The sequence below is a fragment of the Salvelinus alpinus genome, chromosome 7 (genome assembly GCF_045679555.1).
Source record: "Salvelinus alpinus chromosome 7, SLU_Salpinus.1, whole genome shotgun sequence".
Lineage (NCBI taxonomy): Eukaryota > Metazoa > Chordata > Actinopteri > Salmoniformes > Salmonidae > Salvelinus > Salvelinus alpinus.
This window is the reverse complement of record NC_092092.1, coordinates 2,355,501-2,374,278: the sequence shown is the minus strand read 5'-3', so window position 1 is coordinate 2,374,278 and position 18,778 is coordinate 2,355,501. Positions and strand designations below refer to the sequence as shown.

At 43.8% G+C, this 18,778-nt stretch overlaps 2 protein-coding genes across 2 annotated transcripts in view; one reads left to right on the top strand and one right to left on the bottom strand.

Annotated features, from left to right (window-relative positions):
• LOC139580328 (calcium uniporter protein, mitochondrial-like) overlaps positions 1-18,778 on the bottom strand; it is a 518,594-nt gene that overhangs the window by 286,567 nt on the left and 213,249 nt on the right. The window lies entirely within an intron of this gene.
• Positions 1-18,778, top strand: part of LOC139580326 (cAMP and cAMP-inhibited cGMP 3',5'-cyclic phosphodiesterase 10A-like) — a 159,329-nt gene that overhangs the window by 107,233 nt on the left and 33,318 nt on the right. The window contains exons 11-13 of the mRNA XM_071408878.1: positions 4,808-4,950; positions 6,458-6,550; positions 17,183-17,369. Coding sequence (XP_071264979.1) covers positions 4,808-4,950; positions 6,458-6,550; positions 17,183-17,369 — 423 coding nt within the window. The remainder of the gene's footprint in view (positions 1-4,807; positions 4,951-6,457; positions 6,551-17,182; positions 17,370-18,778) is intronic.

Below are 18,778 nucleotides of genomic sequence, written 5' to 3'. Positions count from 1 at the left end.
TGTTCTCCACTCATTACCTGTATTAACTGCACCTGTTTGAACTCGTTACCTGTATAAAAGACACCTGTCCACACACTCAATCAAACAGACTCCAACCTCTCCACAATGGCCAAGACCAGAGAGCTGTGTAAGGACATCAGGGATAAATTGTAGACCTGTACAAGGCTGGGATGGGCTACAGGACAATAGCCAAGCAGCTTGGTGAGAAGGCAACAACTGTTGGCACAATTATTAGAAAATGGAAGAAGTTCAAGATGACGGTCAATCACCCTCGGTCTGGGGCTCCATGCAAGATCTCACCTCGTGGGGCATCAATGATCATGAGGAATGTGAGGGATCAGCCCAGAACTACACGGCAGGACCTGGTCAATGACCTGAAGAGAGCTGGGACCACAGTCTCAAAGAAAACCATTAGTAACACACTACGCCGTCATGGATTAAAATCCTGCAGCGCACGCAAGGTCCCCCTGCTCAAGCCAGCGCAGGTCCAGGCCCGTCTGAAGTTTGCCAATGACCATCTGGATGATCCAGAGGAGGAATGGGAGAAGGTCATGTGGTCTGATGAGACAAAAATAGAGCTTTTTGCTCTAAACTCCACTCGCCGTGTTTGGAGGAATAGAAGGATGAGTACAACCCCAAGAACACCATCCCAACCGTGAAGCATGGAGGTGGAAACATCATTCTTTGGGGATGCTTTTCTGCAAAGGGGACAGGACGACTGCACCGTATTGAAGGGAGGATGGATGGGGCCATGTATCGCGAGATCTTGACCAACAACCTCCTTCCCTCAGTAAGAGCATTGAAGATGGGTCGTGGCTGGGTCTTCCAGCATGACAACGACCCGAAACACACAGCCAGGGCAACTAAGGAGTGGCTCCGTAAGAAGCATCTCAAGGTCCTGGAGTGGCCTAGCCAGTCTCCAGACCTGAACCCAATAGAAAATCTTTGGAGGGAGCCGAAAGTCCGTATTGCCCAGCGACAGCCCCGAAACCTGAAGGATCTGGAGAAGGTCTGTATGGAGGAGTGGGCCAAAATCCCTGCTGCAGTGTGTGCAAACCTGGTCAAGAACTACAGGAAACGTATGATCTCTGTAATTGCAAACTAAGGTTTCTGTACCAAATATTCAGTTCTGCTTTTCTGATGTATCAAATACTTATGTCATGCAATAAAATGCAAATGAATTAATTAAAAATCATACAATGTGATTTTCTGGATTTTTGTTTTAGATTCCTTCTCTCACAGTTGAAGTGTACCTATGATAAAAATTACAGACCTCTACATGCTTTGTAAGTAGGAAAACCTGCAAAATTGTCAGTGTATCAAATACTTGTTCTCCCCACTGTATCTAACTTTTGAACTGAGCTAGTTATCTAACTTTTTGTCTCTAACTAGCTAGCTGGTAGGTTAGCTAGTTAGCCTCCTTTGTCAGCACACCATTGGTTCCAATTTTAAGACTAACACATACTAGCTAGCTAACTACCTAGTGTATTATTTTGATAAATAGCTAACCCCATTAATCTGTGGTAGCTAGCTATTAGTGTTAGCAAGTAATGTTAAACACTAGCTAGCTATTATTATTATTAGCTAGCAGTGGATAACATGACTAGCTAAACCTAAATGGTATAAATGATGGTAACGGTGATAGTTTTGTATAGCTAGAGTGTTTATGCTACGTTGTCATCAATTCCTCTTCTCTCCCACAGATTGCCATACGGTCTCAGACTCCAGGATGGGAAATGCTTAATTAACAAGAAAATAAACATGTTATATTTTAAATAGTTAATCAGTTGTCAATTTCTATTCTGACTTGTAATATTAAAAAGGGGAGATAAATAACCCCTCTGAATTAGCTAGACTACGCACTATACCAATGATAGGCTACAGATTTGAGTCACTACAATTAACATGTTTTCCCAATGTATCCTTATTACATTGTATTCTTATTATGTACTACATGCTTGAGGAGATTATATGTTGTTATAAATGTTTGCAACTCATTAATAAAATGGCCAGAAAGTTTCCAGTAATTTTTTTTTTTTAAGTTATAAATATTAGTAGTCCTAACTCGTTAATAAAATGGTCATCTATTATACATGTTGGTAGGGTGGCCTAGGGGTTAGAGCTTTGGGCTAGTGACTGAAAGAGAGGGAAGGGAGGCAGGTAGCCTAGGGGTTAGAGCGTTGGGCTAGTAACCGCAAGGTTGCAAATTCAAATCCCCGAGCTGACAAGGTACAACTCTGTCGTTCTGCCCCTGAAACAAGGCAGTTAACCCACTGTTCCTAGACCGTCATTGAAAATAAGAATTTGTTCTTTAAACTGACTTATCCTAGTTAAATAAAGGTTAATAAAAATAATTGTTAATGACTTAGTGGATTGGCACTTTCTCCACTTAGAAATGTTGACAACTCAGTTAAAAATATTCATAGGACTGTCACTTTAAAATATGGTATACTTTTAGAAGTTATACGTGTAGGTTAATCATTTATAGATGATTTGAGAGTTCACTCAGAGTTTAGACATACTTAAAGGCAATGTTGGGTTCCCATCACTGCATTCATGAGAGCAGATCCAACTATGTTATTTAAACATGTTCATGCAATGAATGGTGGGTATGAAGATCAAAACATCCAACGTTGTGAGAAGACACCTCCTCCACTGTTTCCTCCACCAAAGATATTACGTTTACCATTTCACACCAGAGCGTTCAACATACTTGGACTATCACAGAGAAGTGGTGGGTCAAGACGCGTCATGAAAACCTACCTCCCTTCCCTCTCTGTCAGTTACTGGCCCAACCCTCTAACCCCTAGGCTACCTGCCTCCCCTCTCTTTCAGTTACTGGCCCAACCCTCTAACCCCTAGGCTACCTGCCTCCCCTCTCTTTCAGTTACTGGCCCAACCCTCTAACCACTAGGCTACCTGCCTCCCCTCTCTTTCAGTTACTGGCCCAACCCTCTAACCCCTAGGCTACCTGCCTCCCCTCTCTGTCAGTTACTGGCCCAACCCTCTAACCACTAGGCTACCTGCCTCCCCTCTCTGTCAGTTACTGGCCCAACCCTCTAACCACTAGGCTACCTGCCTCCCCTCTCTTTCAGTTACTGGCCCAACCCTCTAACCACTAGGCTGCCTACCTGCCTCCCCTCTCTTTCAGTTACTGGTCCAACCCTCTAACCACTAGGCTACCTACCTCCCCTCTCTGTCAGTTACTGGTCCAACCCTCTAACCACTAGGCTACCTGCCTCCCCTCTCTGTCAGTTACTGGTCCAACCCTCTAACCACTAGGCTACCTACCTCCCTTCCCTCTCTTTCAGTTACTGGTCCAACCCTCTAACCACTAGGCTACCTACCTCCCTCCCCTCTCTGTCAGTTACTGGTCCAACCCTCTAACCACTAGGCTACCAGCCTCACTTCCCTCTCTTTCAGTTACTGGCCCAACTCTCTATCCACTAGGTTACCTACCTCCCTTCCCTCTCTTTCAGTTACTGGTCCAACCCTCTAACCACTAGGCTACCTACCTCCCTTCCCTCTCTTTCAGTTACTGGTCCAACCCTCTAACCACTAGGCTACCTCCCTCCCCTCTCTGTCAGTTACTGGTCCAACCCTCTAACCACTAGGCTACCTGCCTCCCCTCTCTTTCAGTTACTGGTCCAACCCTCTAATCACTAGGCTACCTACCTCCCTTCCCTCTCTGTCAGTTACTGGCCCAACCCTCTATCCACTAGGTTACCTACCTCCCTTCCCTCTCTTTCAGTTACTGGCCCAACTCTCTATCCACTAGGCTACCTACCTCCCTTCCCTCTCTGTCAGTTACTGGCCCAACCCTCTATCCACTAGGTTACCTACCTCCCTTCCCTCTCTTTCAGTTACTGGCCCAACCCTCTAACCACTAGGTTACCTACCTCCCTTCCCCGTCTTTCAGTTACTGGCCCAACTCTCTATCCACTAGGTTACCTACCTCCCTTCCCTCTCTTTCAGTTACTGGCCCAACCCTCTAACCACTAGGCTACCAGCCTCACTTACCTCTCTTTCAGTTACTGGCCCAATTCTCTATCCACTAGGTTACCTACCGCCCTATTAAATAACCGTTAAGAATGTAATTATAACCCCTTTTAGAAACCCTTAACAAATGGAACCTTATGGTAAAGTGCTACCGTGAATCCTAACTTCCCCTTTAAGTCAAATGTTCATTTCGTCACATGGGTTGATATCAATGGGAAGGGAAGTTATGATTCGCCCCTATCTGTGTGACCACGTCTTTCTGTGTACCGTACTGATGGAGTTTATCATGGGGTATATAATGGGGTTTATCATGGGGTTTATAATGGGGTTCATCATGGGGTTTATAATGGGGTTTATCATGGGGTTCATCATGGGGTTTATCATGGGGTTTATCATGGGGTTCATCATGGGGTTCATCATGGGGTTCATCATGGGGTTTATCATGGGGTTTATCATGGGGTTTATCATGGGGTTTATCATGGGGTTTATCATGTGGTTTATCATGGGGTTTATAATGTGGTTTATCATGGGGTTCATCATGGGGTTTATCATGGGGTTTATCATGGGGTTTATCATGGGGTTTATCATGGGGTTTATCATGGGGTTCATCATGGGGTTCATCATGGGGTTTATCATGGGGTTTATCATGGGGTTTATCATGGGGTTTATCATGGGGTTCATCATGGGGTTTATAATGGGGTTTATCATGGGGTTTATCATGGGGTTTATCATGGGGTTTATCATGGGGTTTATCATGGGGTTTATAATGGGGTTTATCATGGGGTTTATCATGGGGTTTGTGTTTCAGATAAATGCAAAAAGCCTGGTGAATGCAGATAGATGTGCACTATTCCAGGTGGACCACAATAACAAAGAACTGTACTCTGACCTGTTTGACATCGGGGAGGAGAACGAAGGCAAACCTGTCTTCAGGAAAACCAAAGAGATTAGGTAAGGGTCACGATTGATACTTTTACTGCTTATCTGAGTGATTCTCTGAAGGGTTGACTAGTGATCATGTGAACGATTCTCTGATGGGTTATATTGGATTAACTAGTGATCAGGTGAACGATTCTCTGATGGGTTATATTGAATTGACTAGTGATCATGTGGACAACTGTGATCATGAGAATGATTCTCTGATGGGTTATGTTGAGTTGACTAGTGATCATGTGAACGATTCTCTGACATGCTATGTTGAGTTGACTAGTGATCATGTGAACAATTCTCTGATGACAGCAGCTGAGCAGTTGTAACCATAGAACTAGAATCCCTAGAACAAAGAAACTGGAATCCTAGAACAGGGGAACTAGAATCCTAGAACAGGGGAACTAGAATCCTAGAACAATTAAACTAGAATCCTAGAACAGGAAACTAGAATTTCTAGAATGGGGAAACTGGAATCCTAGAACAGGGAAACTAGAATCCTAGAACAATTAAACTAGAATCCTAGAACAGGAAACTAGAATTTCTAGAATGGGGAAACTGGAATCCTAGAACAGATAAACTAGAATCCTAGAACAAGGAAACTAGAATTCTAGAATGGGGAAACTAGAATCCCTACAACAGGGAAACTAGAATCATAGAATATGGAAACTAGAATCCTGGAATAGGGAAACTAGAATCCCTAGAACAGGGAAACGGAATTCTAGAACAGGGAAACTAGAATTGTAGGTCACAGAAACTAAAATCGCTAGAACAGGGAAACTAGAACGCCTCGAACAGGGAAATTACAATCCTAGAACGGGGAAACTACAATTAGAGAACAGGGAAGCTAGAACAGGGAAACTATCATCCTAGAATGGGAGAACTACAATCCTAGAATGGGGAAACTACAATTAGAGAACAGGGAAGCTAGAACAGGGAAACTATCATCCTAGAATGGGAGAACTACAATCCTAGAATGGGGAAACTACAATTAGAGAACAGGGAAGCTAGAACAGGGAAACTATCATCCTAGAATGGGAGAACTACAATCCTAGAATGGGGAAACTACAATTAGAGAACAGGGAAGCTAGAATCCTAGAACTGGGAAACTATCATCCTAGAATGGGAAAACTACAATCCTAGAATGGGGAAACTAGAATTAGAGAACATGGAAGCTAGAATCCTAAAACAGGGAAACTACAATCCTAGAATGGGGAAACTAGAAACTCTAGAACAGGGAAACTAGAATCATAGAACAGGGAAACTAGAATCCTAGAACAGGGAAACTAGAATCCCTAGAACAGGGAAACTGGAATCCCTACAACAGGGAAACTGGAATCCTAGAACAGGGGAACTAGAATCCCTAGAACAGGGTAACTAGAATCATAGAATAAGGAAACTAGAATTCTAGAACAGGGAAACTAGAATCCTAGAACAGGGGAAGTAGAATTCTTAGAACAGAAATGTCCATTCACCAATTCTATTTGTATGGTTGTAACCTCCAGCGCTCTTCTGTCCTCTCCTCGTCCAGGTTTTCTATAGAGAAAGGTATAGCGGGCCAAGTAGCACGGACGGGGGAGGTCCTTAACATCCCAGACGCCTATGCAGACCCACGCTTTAATAGGTGAAACTCCCATTTTACCCTGTCTGAGTCTGAACTGGCATCCTATCCACGGGTTGCACGTTTCGTCACAACTTTGTTTTGAACGCTCGTTTTGGGACTGATGCCCATCTGAGCATTCCACTCGATGCGGTCTGGTGGTGGCGAAGATGTATTCTAAAGTGCACTACCGTGGCTTGGAAACATGATGACATTTCGAAAGGAGGCAAATAATTAGCAGGTCAAGCTTTTATGATTTAAAAAATAATCATATTTAACTATGCAAGTCAGTTAAGAACAAATTCTTATTTACAGTGACGTCCTACCACGGCCAAACCCGGACAACGCTGGGCCAATTGTGCGACGCCCTATTGGACTCCCAATTATGGCCGGTTGTGATACAGCCTGGAATCGAACCAGGGTCTGTAGTGACACCTCAAGCACTGAGATGCAGTGCCTTAGACAGCTGCGCCACTGCGGTCTAAGGCACCTCTAACAGTATAACGCAGTATAACGTTAGCTGGCTAGCTAAGATTTGAAGGGAGAGCACCAGCATTTTAGCTAGCTAACGTTAACATTGTTAGCTATTTCTGACTAACTTTGCTAGCTCATGGCAACATTGCCATCTCTCTAAAGTAAAATGTATGCCGTCATAATGATAGCAATGTTGTTTTCTACTAACGATTTGTCTATTTCAATAATGTCATCATATTTCCAGGCCACTAAACTGTAATTTTGACGACACAGTCATTAGCCCACGTTCAGAAAATAATGAGCGTTAATCATCAATGGGAAGTCAATATGCTGCGGCATCTGTAGAACGTTGACAACAACGGCAACGAGGTGACGGAGGTGCAAACCCATGAATACTGTGCACTACTTTTGAGTAGATCCATATGGGCCCTGGTCAAAAGGAGTGCACTATATAGTGGATAGGGTGCCATCTACTTTATGTGTGTGTCGTTTCCATTAGACCTGAATGTGATTAATTAACCCTCAGAGCAGACCTGGGATAACTAGAGTTTTAACTACACTTTGTGGAAAGTAACTATTTTTTTTACAAATATTTACTTTGGAGGTGACTACAACTATTTGAATACAGACCCCCCCCAAAAAATTTTTTTTATTTGGATACAGATCTGAGAAAGCAACTTATTTTCTGTAACTATTGGATTGGCTGCCTTCAACTAATAGCAGGGTTTTATCTGGACCTGCATGTCGAAGATAGAAATAGAATGACTAGAGCCCAATCTCCTATACTATTCCCATCTATCTGACGGTCATATTTCATCTACACCATACATTTCTATCTGAACATTCTGTAAATGTCCGTTCTCCTGAATTGACAAGGTGTACATAATCAAAGTGAAACCAATTACCAATGACATTTTGCACAGATACAGTGCCTTGCAAAAGTATTGACCCCTTGTATTTCTTCGCACTTTATTGTGTTACAAAGTGGGATTCAAATTGATTTAATTGCCCTTTTTTTGTCAACAATCTACACAAATTACTCCTTAATGTCAAAGTGGAAGAAAATGTCTATTTTTTTAAAAATGAATACAAGTTAAATAACTAAAATATAGTCGTTGCATAAGTATTCAACTCCCTGAGTCAATACATGCTAGAAGCCCCTTTTGGCATTGATTACAGCTGTGAGTCTTCTTGGGTGAGTCTATAAAAGCTTTCCACACCTGGATTGTGCAGTATTTGCCCATTATTCTTTTCATAATTCTTCAAGCTCTGTCAAGTTGGTTGTCGATCATTGCGAGACAGCCATTTTCAAGTCTTGCCATAGATTTTCAAGCAGATTTAAGTCAAAAGTGTAACTTGGCCACTCAAGAACATTCACTGTCTTCTCGGTAACTCCAGTGTATATTTGGTCTTGTGTTTTAGGTTATTGTCCTGCTGAAAGGTGAATTCCTCTCCCAGTCTGGTGTAAAGCAGACTGAAGCAGGTTTTCCTCTAGGGTTTTTGCCTGTGCTTAGCTTCATCCCATTTCTTTTTATCCTGAAAAACTCCCCGGTATCTGCCGATGTCAAGCATACCCATAACATGATGCAGCCACCACCATGGTTGAAAATTAGGAGGCAGTTACTCAGTGATGTGTTGTGTTGGATTTGCCCCAAACATAAGGTTTTGCATTTAGGCTAAAAAGTGTCTTCCTTTGCCGTGATTTTTTTTGCAGTATTACTTTAGTGCCTTGTTGCATACAAGATGCATGTTTGGGCATATTTTTATTCTGTATATTTGAATACTTCTTTTCACTCTATCATTTAGAGTCACTACAATGTTGTTGATCCATCCTCCGTTTTCTCCCATCACAGACATTGAACTCTGTAGCTGTTTTAAAATCACCAATGGCCTCATCGTTAAATAAAAGTTACATGTAAAAAAAAAAAATGTCATTCCTGTCCTGCCGCTCAGTTAAGAAGGGCGACTGTATCGTTGATGTGTCCGGGTAGTTTAATAACACATAATCCACAGCATATGTATTAACTTGACCAATGCTTAAATAGATATTCCATGTCTGATTTGTTATTGTTACCCATCTACCAATCACAGCCCTTCTTTGAGGCTTTTCGAAAGCTCCCTGGTCTTTGTAGTTGTAACGGTCGTCATATTCGTTCTCCTCCTCAGACGAGGAGGAGCATGGATCGGACCAACACGCAGCGAGGTATGTAGACATAATGAATTTATTTACAAGACGAACACTGACACGAACTACACTTGATAATTAACAAAATAACAAACAAACGACTTAGACTGACCTGAACATAAGAACTTACATATAGACACGAAGAACGCACAAACAGGAAAGACTAGCTAAACGAATGAACAAACGAAAACAGTCCCGTGTGGTGCAACGGACACAGACACAGGAACAATCACCCACAAACAAACAGTGAGAACAGCCTACCTTAATATGGTTCTCAATCAGAGGAAATGTCAAACACCTGCCTCTAATTGAGAACCATATCAGGCCACACCTTTAACCCAACATAGAAACACATAACATAGAATGCCCACCCCAACTCACGCCCTGACCAACTAAACACATACAAAAACAACAGAAGACAGGTCAGGAACGTGACAGTAGTTGAATATGTGCTTGAAATTCAAGTACTTGACTGAGGGAGGAACCTTACAATTGTTGTATGTATGGGGGACGGGGGAAGGGGTATCCTGTCAACCCCTTTTATTTCACACAGAGTGACTCCATGTCATTTATTATGTCATTTGTTAAGCCACATTTTACTCCTGAACTAATTTAGGCTTGCCTAAATAAAGTGGCTGAATACTTATGCCACGACTATATTTTACTAATTTGATTATTTATTTATTTCCACTGTGACATTACAGAGTATTTGCTGTAGATTGTTGACCAAAAATTACAATTGCATCCATTTTAATCCCACTTTGTAACACAATAAAATGTGAATAAATCCAAGGGGTCTGAATACTTTTGCAAGGCACTGTTATAACTTCTGTGTGACACTTTCAACATGCCACTGAAATGGTAGAAAACTGTAATTCATATATGATACCTGAAAATACCGCAGAGTAATTCAAAGACAATTGCAAACAGCAAGTTGAATGCTTACACAGCAAATCCTCCAGTGTAATTAAAAATAACACTGACAGTGTTAAAAATCAACACTGAAATTGTGGAGTCTGTTGGCCCGTAAAGACACCGGGAACAGTGTTAAATAACACACTTCTAACATGCTGACCAGACCGTCCGCGTGTGTGTCATCGCGCGCATGTTGATTTTGTCCGTCCACACCAGAAGAGATCAGGACACGCAGGTTGAACTATCAAAACAAACTCTGAACCAATTATATTAATTTGGGGTACAGGTTGAAAAGCATTAAACGTTTATGTATATTTAGCTAGCTTGTTGTTGCTTGCTAATTTGTCCTGGCATATAAACATTGGGTTGTTATTTTACCTGAAATGCACAAGGTCCTCTACTCCGACAATTAATCCTCGGATAAAAGGGGAAACCTAGTTTGTTTCTAGTAATCTCTCCTCCTTCCTTCAGGCTTCTTCTTCTTCTTCTTCTTTGGACTTTATATGGCGGTTGGCAACAAACTTTAAGTTGCATTACCACTACCGACTGGAGTGTGGACCTCAGTTCATCTTTTAATCACCCACGTGGGTATATGCTCCTATAAACCAATGAGGAGATGGCACGTGGGTATATGCTCCTATAAACCAATGAGGAGATGGCACGTGGGTATATGCTCCTATAAACCAATGAGAAGATGGCACGTGGGTATATGCTCCTATAAACCAATGAGGAGATGGCATGTGGGTATATGCTCCTATAAACCAATGAGGAGATGGCACGTGGGTATATGCTCCTGTAAACCAATGAGAAGATGGCACGTGGGTATATGCTCCTGTAAACCAATGAGAAGATGGGAGAGGAAGGACTTGAAGCACATCAAGTGTCACAAATAGAACCAAGTTCTATTTTAGCGCCCGGCAACACAGATGCTTGCGAGCAGTGTGGGTGCAATGATTGAATAACATGTATGTGTACATTTATTTTGCGACGCTCGCGCACGTGACGTGTCCAGTCTGGCCAACATGTTACTCTTCCTGGGGTTTATTATGGATCCCCATTAGTTCCTGCCAAAGCAGCAGCTCCTCTTCCTGGGGTTTATTATGGATCCCCATTAGTTCCTGTCAAGGCAGCAGCTACTCTTCCTGGGGTTTATTATGGATCCCCATTAGTTCCTGCCATGGCAGCAGCTACTCGTCCTGGGGTTTATTATGGATCCCCATTAGTTCCTGTCAAGGCAGCAGCTACTCTTCCTGGGGTTTATTATGGATCCCCATTAGTTCCTGTCAAGGCAGCAGCTACTCTTCCTGGGGTTTATTAAGGATCCCCATTAGTTCCTGCCAAGCAGCAGCTACTCTTCCTGGGGTTTATTATGGATCCCCATTAGTTCCTGCCAAGGCAGCAGCTACTCTTCCTGGGGTTTATTATGGATCCCCATTAGTTCCTGCCAAAGCAGCAGCTCTTCTTCCTGGGGTTTATTAAGGATCCCCATTAGTTCCTGCCAAGGCAGCAGCTACTCTTCCTGGGGTTTATTATGGATCCCCATTAGTTCCTGCCAAGGCAGCAGCTACTCTTCCTGGGGTTTATTATGGATCCCCATTAGTTCCTGCCAAGGCAGCAGCTACTCTTCCTGGGGTTTATTATGGATCCACATTAGTTCCTGCCAAGGCAGCAGCTACTCTTCCTGGGGTTTATTATGGATCCCCATTAGTTCCTGCCAAGGCAGCAGCTACTCTTCCTGGGGTTTATTATGGATCCACATTAGTTCCTACCAAGACAGCAGCTACTCTTCCTGGGGTTTATTATGGATCCCCATTAGTTCCTGCCAAAGCAGCAGCTCCTCTTCCTGGGGTTTATTATGGATCCCCATTAGTTCCTGCCATGGCAGCAGCTACTCTTCCTGGGGTTTATTATGGATCCCCATTAGTTCCTGTCAAGGCAGCAGCTACTCTTCCTGGGGTTTATTAAGGATCCCCATTAGTTCCTGTCAAGGCAGCAGCTACTCTTCCTGGGGTTTATTATGGATCCACATTAGTTCCTGCCAAGGAAGCAGCTACTCTTCCTGGGGTTTATTATGGATCCCCATTAGTTCCTGTCAAGGCAGCAGCTAGTCTTCCTGGGGTTTATTAAGGATCCCCATTAGTTCCTGCCAAGCAGCAGCTACTCTTCCTGGGGTTTATTATGGATCCACATTAGTTCCTGCCAAGGCAGCAGCTACTCTTCCTGGGGTTTATTATGGATCCCCATTAGTTCCTGCCAAGGCAGCAGCTACTCTTCCTGGGGTTTATTATGGATCCACATTAGTTCCTACCAAGACAGCAGCTACTCTTCCTGGGGTTTATTATGGATCCCCATTAGTTCCTGCCAAAGCAGCAGCTCCTCTTCCTGGGGTTTATTATGGATCCCCATTAGTTCCTGCCATGGCAGCAGCTACTCTTCCTGGGGTTTATTATGGATCCCCATTAGTTCCTGTCAAGGCAGCAGCTACTCTTCCTGGGGTTTATTATGGATCCCCATTAGTTCCTGTCAAGGCAGCAGCTACTCTTCCTGGGGTTTATTATGGATCCACATTAGTTCCTGCCAAGGAAGCAGCTACTCTTCCTGGGGTTTATTATGGATCCCCATTAGTTCCTGTCAAGGCAGCAGCTAGTCTTCCTGGGGTTTATTAAGGATCCCCATTAGTTCCTGCCAAGCAGCAGCTACTCTTCCTGGGGTTTATTATGGATCCCCATTAGTTCCTGCCAAGGCAGCAGCTACTCTTCCTGGGGTTTATTATGGATCCCCATTAGTTCCTGCCAAAGCAGCAGCTCTTCTTCCTGGGGTTTATTAAGGATCCCCATTAGTTCCTGCCAAGGCAGCAGCTACTCTTCCTGGGGTTTATTATGGATCCCCATTAGTTCCTGCCAAGGCAGCAGCTACTCTTCCTGGGGTTTATTATGGATCCCCATTAGTTCCTGCCAAGGCAGCAGCTACTCTTCCTGGGGTTTATTATGGATCCACATTAGTTCCTGCCAAGGCAGCAGCTACTCTTCCTGGGGTTTATTATGGATCCCAATTAGTTCCTGCCAAGGCAGCAGCTACTCTTCCTGGGGTTTATTATGGATCCCCATTAGTTCCTGTCAAGGCAGCAGCTACTCTTCCTGGGGTTTATTATGGATCCCCATTAGTTCCTGTCGAGGCAGCAGCTACTCTTCCTGGGGTTTAGTTTGGATCTCCATTAGTTCCTGCCAAGACAGCAGCTACTCTTCCTGGGGTCTAAACACATCAATGCATTTACATCACACATAAAACAAAAGATACAACAGTACATCATATAACATTATTTCACCACTACATATCTACAATACATCATGTATAATACAACAATACTACAATGGTCATGTACATGTGTGGAGTGTGTGTGCTAGTGTCTGTTCATGTGTGTGTGTGTGTGTATGTGTGTGTGTGTGTGTGTGTGTGTGTGTGTGTGTGTGTGTGTGTGTGTGTGTGTGTGTGTGTGTGTGTGTGTGTGTGTGTGTGTGTGTGTGTGTGTGTGTGTGTATGTGTGTGTGTGTGTGTCTCTTCACAGTACCCGCTGTTCCATAAGGTGTATTTTTACCTGTTTTTTAAATCTGATTCTACTGCTGCATCAGTTACCTGATGTGGAATAGAGTTCCATGTAGTCATGGCTGTATGTAGTACTGTGCGCCTCCCATAGTCTGTTCTGGACTGTTCTGTTCTGGATTGTGAAGAGACCTCTGGTGACATGTCTTGTGGGGTATGGATGGGTGTCTGAGCTGTGTGCCAGTAGTTTAAACAGACCTCTGGTGACATGTCTTGTGGGGTAAGGATGGGGTGTCTGAGCTGTGTGTTAGTAGTTTAAACAGACCTCTGGTGGCATGTCTTGTAGGGTAAGGATGGGTGTCTGAGCTGTGTGCCAGTAGTTTAAAACTGACAGCTCAGTGGATTCAGCATGTCAACACTTCTTACCAAAACAAGTAGTGATGAAGTCCGTCTCTCCTCCACTTTGAGCCAGGAGAGATTGACATGCATATTATTAATGTTAGCTCTCTGTGTACATTTAAGGGCCAGCCGTGCTGCCCTGTTCTGAGACAATTGCAAGTCCCTTTTTGTGGCACCTGGCCACACGACTGAACAGTAGTCCAGGTGTGACAAAACTAGGGCCTGTAGGACCTGCCTTGTTGATAGTGTTGTTAAGAAGGTAGAAACTAGGGCCTGTAGGACCTGCCTTGTTGATAGTGCTGTTAAGAAGGTAGAAACTAGGGCCTGTAGGACCTGCCTTGTTGATAGTGTTGTTAAGAAGGTAGAGACTAGGGCCTGTAGGACCTGCCTTGTTGATAGTGTTGTTAAGAAGGTAGAGACTAGGGCCTGTAGGACCTGCCTTGTTGATAGTGTTGTTAAGAAGGTAGAAACTAGGGCCTGTAGGACCTGCCTTGTTGATAGTGCTGTTAAGAAGGTAGAAACTAGGGCCTGTAGGACCTGCCTTGTTGATAGTGCTGTTAAGAAGGTAGAAACTAGGGCCTGTAGGACCTGCCTTGTTGATAGTGCTGTTAAGAAGGTAGAAACTAGGGCCTGTAGGACCTGCCTTGTTGATAGTGTTGTTAAGAAGGTAGAAACTAGGGCCTGTAGGACCTGCCTTGTTGACAGTGCTGTTAAGAAGGTAGAAACTAGGACCTGTAGGACCTGCCTTGTTGATAGTGTTGTTAAGAAGGTAGAAACTAGGGCCTTTAGGACCTGCCTTGTTGATAGTGTTGTTAAGAAGGTAGAAACTAGGGCCTGTAGGACCTGCCTTGTTGATAGTGTTGTTAAGAAGGTAGAAACTAGGGCCTGTAGGACCTGCCTTGTTGATAGTGTTATTAAGAAGGTAGAAACTAGGGCCTGTAGGACCTGCCTTGTTGATAGTGCTGTTAAGAAGGTAGAAACTAGGGCCTGTAGGACCTGCCTTGTTGATAGTGCTGTTAAGAAGGTAGAGACTAGGGCCTGTAGGACCTGCCTTGTTGATAGTGTTGTTAAGAAGGTAGAAACTAGGGCCTGTAGGACCTGCCTTGTTGATAGTGTTGTTAAGAAGGTAGAGACTAGGGCCTGTAGGACCTGCCTTGTTGATAGTGTTGTTAAGAAGGTAGAGCAGTGCTTTATTATGGACAGACTTCTCCTCATCTTAGCTACTGTTGTATCAACATGTTTTGACCATGACAGTTTACAATCCAGGGTTACTCCAAGCAGTTTAGTCACCTCAACTTGATCAATTTCCACTTTATTAGTTGGATTTTATTTTTCACCCATTACTGAAAATGTTGTTCCAGGTTTAACTATAAATGGAATAACTCTGTTATTATGCCACTATAAAGCAAATTCCTAAGTCCTGTGTCACAACAATGTTGCTATTGTAATACTCACAAGGTTCACCACACAAGCGTTTCTGTATTACCTTGTTATTATTATGAAAATATACATGTCATTTTGAAGCTGCAAAAGTGGTCTACTGGAATCTTGAGGTGTTTCCATGTCCCTCATATATTTAATTCTAGCTATAAAGGGGGGGGGGGTACTACTACTAAACTGTGTGGAATTGTTGTAAGATTCATATCTACGAGCCTTCCGAACATTATGATAGTATATTTAGACTAATTCAACTAACTGTTGTAGGTTCTTCATGAAATACTGTATTCGGCAGCCATCAAATACATATTTCTTTTGTTTATTATCAAATAACTGTCTTATATTCAAAATACTTTTAAATATTAGTTGGTTTTCTGAGACACATATTTGAATATAAAATAATTGCCTTTTAGTGTAAACTCTATATAAACTATATTTGACTATCTTGAGTATTTGAAAAGTTGGTATTTTAAATAAACTACAAAATACAACTATGTTATGCCCAGGTCTGCCACAGAGTAGTCAGGTGCTAGCCTGATCCCAGATCTGTTTGTGCTGTCTTGCCAAATCCTATGGTCACCGCCTGGTATGGCAACTGCCCTACAGAGGGTAGTGCGTACGGCCCAGTACATCACTGAGGCCAAGCTTCCTGCCATCCAGGACCTCTATACCAGGCGGTGTCAGAGGAAGGCCCAAATAATTGTCAAAGACTCCAGTCACCCAAGTCAGAGACTGTTTGTTCTGCTACCTCACGGCAAGTGGTACCAGAGCACCAAGTCAAGGACCAAAAGGCTCCTGAACAGCTTCTACCCCCAAGCCATAAGACTGCTGAACAATTAATAAAATGGCGACCCAGACTGTTTGCATTGAATCTCCCCCCCACTTTGTTTTTACACTGCTGCTACTCACTGTTTATTATCTATGCATAGTCACTTTAGAAATGACCTCGACTAACCTGTACCCCTCACACTGACTCGGTACCGGTTCCCCTGTATATAGCCTCCACATTGACTCGGTACCAGTACCCCCTGTATATAGTCTCCACATTGACTCTGTACTGGTACCCCCTGTATATAGCCTCCACATTGACTCTGTACCGGTACCCCCTGTATATAGCCTCCACATTGACTCTGTACCGGTACCCCCTGTATATAGTCTCCACATTGACTCTGTACCGGTACCCCCTGTATATAGCCTCCACCTTGACTCTGTACCGGTACCCCCTGTATATAGCCTCCACATTGACTCTGTACCGGTACCCCCTCACATTGACTCGGTACCGGTACCCCCCTGTATATATTACCTCCACTAACCTGTACCCCTCACATTGACTCGGTACCGGTACCCCCCTGTATATAACCTCGTTATTGTTATGTCATTTTCTTGTTTTACTTTTAGATTATTATTATTTTTTTTACTTTAGTTTTTTTTGTAAGTACTTTCTTCACTCTATTTCTTGATCTGCATTGTTGGTTAAAAGGCTTGTAAGCATTTCACAGGAAGGTCTATATACCTGTTGTATTTGGCGCATGTGACAAATAAAATTTGATTTGATTATAAGCCTAATGAATAAACAATGGCATCGCGTCCAGATTAATGCTGTGATACATTAATCTTGAAACGGTCCAACTCCGCCCCCTTTTCTCAAATTTTCTAACAGAAATTGAGTGTGATGTAATTTTTAACACCTTCGTTTCCTTTCACAGAGAGGTGGACCTCTATACGGGATACACCACGCGGAACATCCTATGCATGCCCATCGTTTCCAGGGGGACCGTAATAGGGGTCGTACAGATGGTTAACAAGCTGAGTGGAAGTGCCTTCACCAAAACAGACGAGAATAACTTCAAGATGTTCGCCGTCTTCTGTGCTCTAGCCTTACACTGTGCCAACGTCAGTGTTTTGTCTCTTTTAATATATCTTCTTTTTTTTCTTTTTTTAATCAAAATGTTTTATTTTGTGTCGGACAAAACAAGCCACATACACGACATTCAGGATACAGTATACAAATCATCTGAGAGTTTCTCTTCCCATTAAAATCAGCGATTCTCAGACCTCTCACCTCTGTACTACACGGTTAACTGACACCATTTATCAAAGGCCAATATTAGACACAGTAAAAGCATGGAAGAGATGTGGAAAATCATGACTAAAGCTGAACTATTTAGCTCTGTTGGGACCAGCACTCCTGACATGTGTTTTGAGCCCTAAGACGTAAACATCTGGGGTAGGACAGCCAGGCTGTAGCCACACAGACGCCAACCCCCCCCACACCTTCCCTCCATGTCCCCTCCACCATAACAGATAAATCAGGAGTTCCAGCCAGCCAAAGTTACTTACCTAAAGGTACACACACACACACACACACACACACACACACACACACACACACACACACACACACACACACACACACACACACACACACACACACACACACACACACACACACACACACACACACACACACACACACACACACACACACACACACACACACACACACACACACACACACACACTAAAGGCAGGAGGTGTAAATTACTGCCCAACATAAATCGCCCAGCTGGGAGGATGTCGGCGTTTGGCGGGGGAGGGTCTTGGGGTGTTACAATATTAACGTGCCTCATCAATTTTTAAAAGTAACATGGTGACGCAGGCTCCTGCGCAAGTGTGTCGCATTAGAGGGGGAGTCAGAAGGAGGAGAGGAAGAGAGAGGAGCGGAGAAGAGGAGAGGGGGGAGAGGAGAGACAGGCATAGGCGGAGGAGAGGAGCAGAGCGAGAGACTGAGGGGAGGAGTCAGGAAGGGAGGAGAGAGGGAGGGGAGAGGGTGAGAGAGGAGGGAGACGAGTGACGGAAAAGAGGGAAGGAGGGAAGAGAGGATAGGTGAGAGAGGCTGAGGGGAGAAAGAGAGGGGTGAGGAGAGATACGGGAGGGGAGGAGAGGACAAAGGGGAGAAAGAGAGGGGAGAGACGGGAGGAGAGGAGAGAAAGAGAGAGGAGAGGAGACTGACGGGAAGGAGAGATGGGAGAGAGGAGAGGACAGGGGAGAGACTGAGGGTAGGAGAGGAGAGACAGGGGAGGGAGAGATGGGAGAAAGAGAGAGACTGAGGGGAGGAGAGGAGAGAGACTGAGGAGAAAAGGAGAGGACAGGGGGAAACGGAGAGGAGAAAGAGAAGAGAGACTGAGGGGAAAAGGAGAGGACAGGGGGAAACGGAGAGGAGAAAGAGGAGAGAGACTGAGGGGAAAAGGAGAGGACAGGGGGAAAAGGAGATGAGAAAGATAGGTGAGAGACTGAGGGGA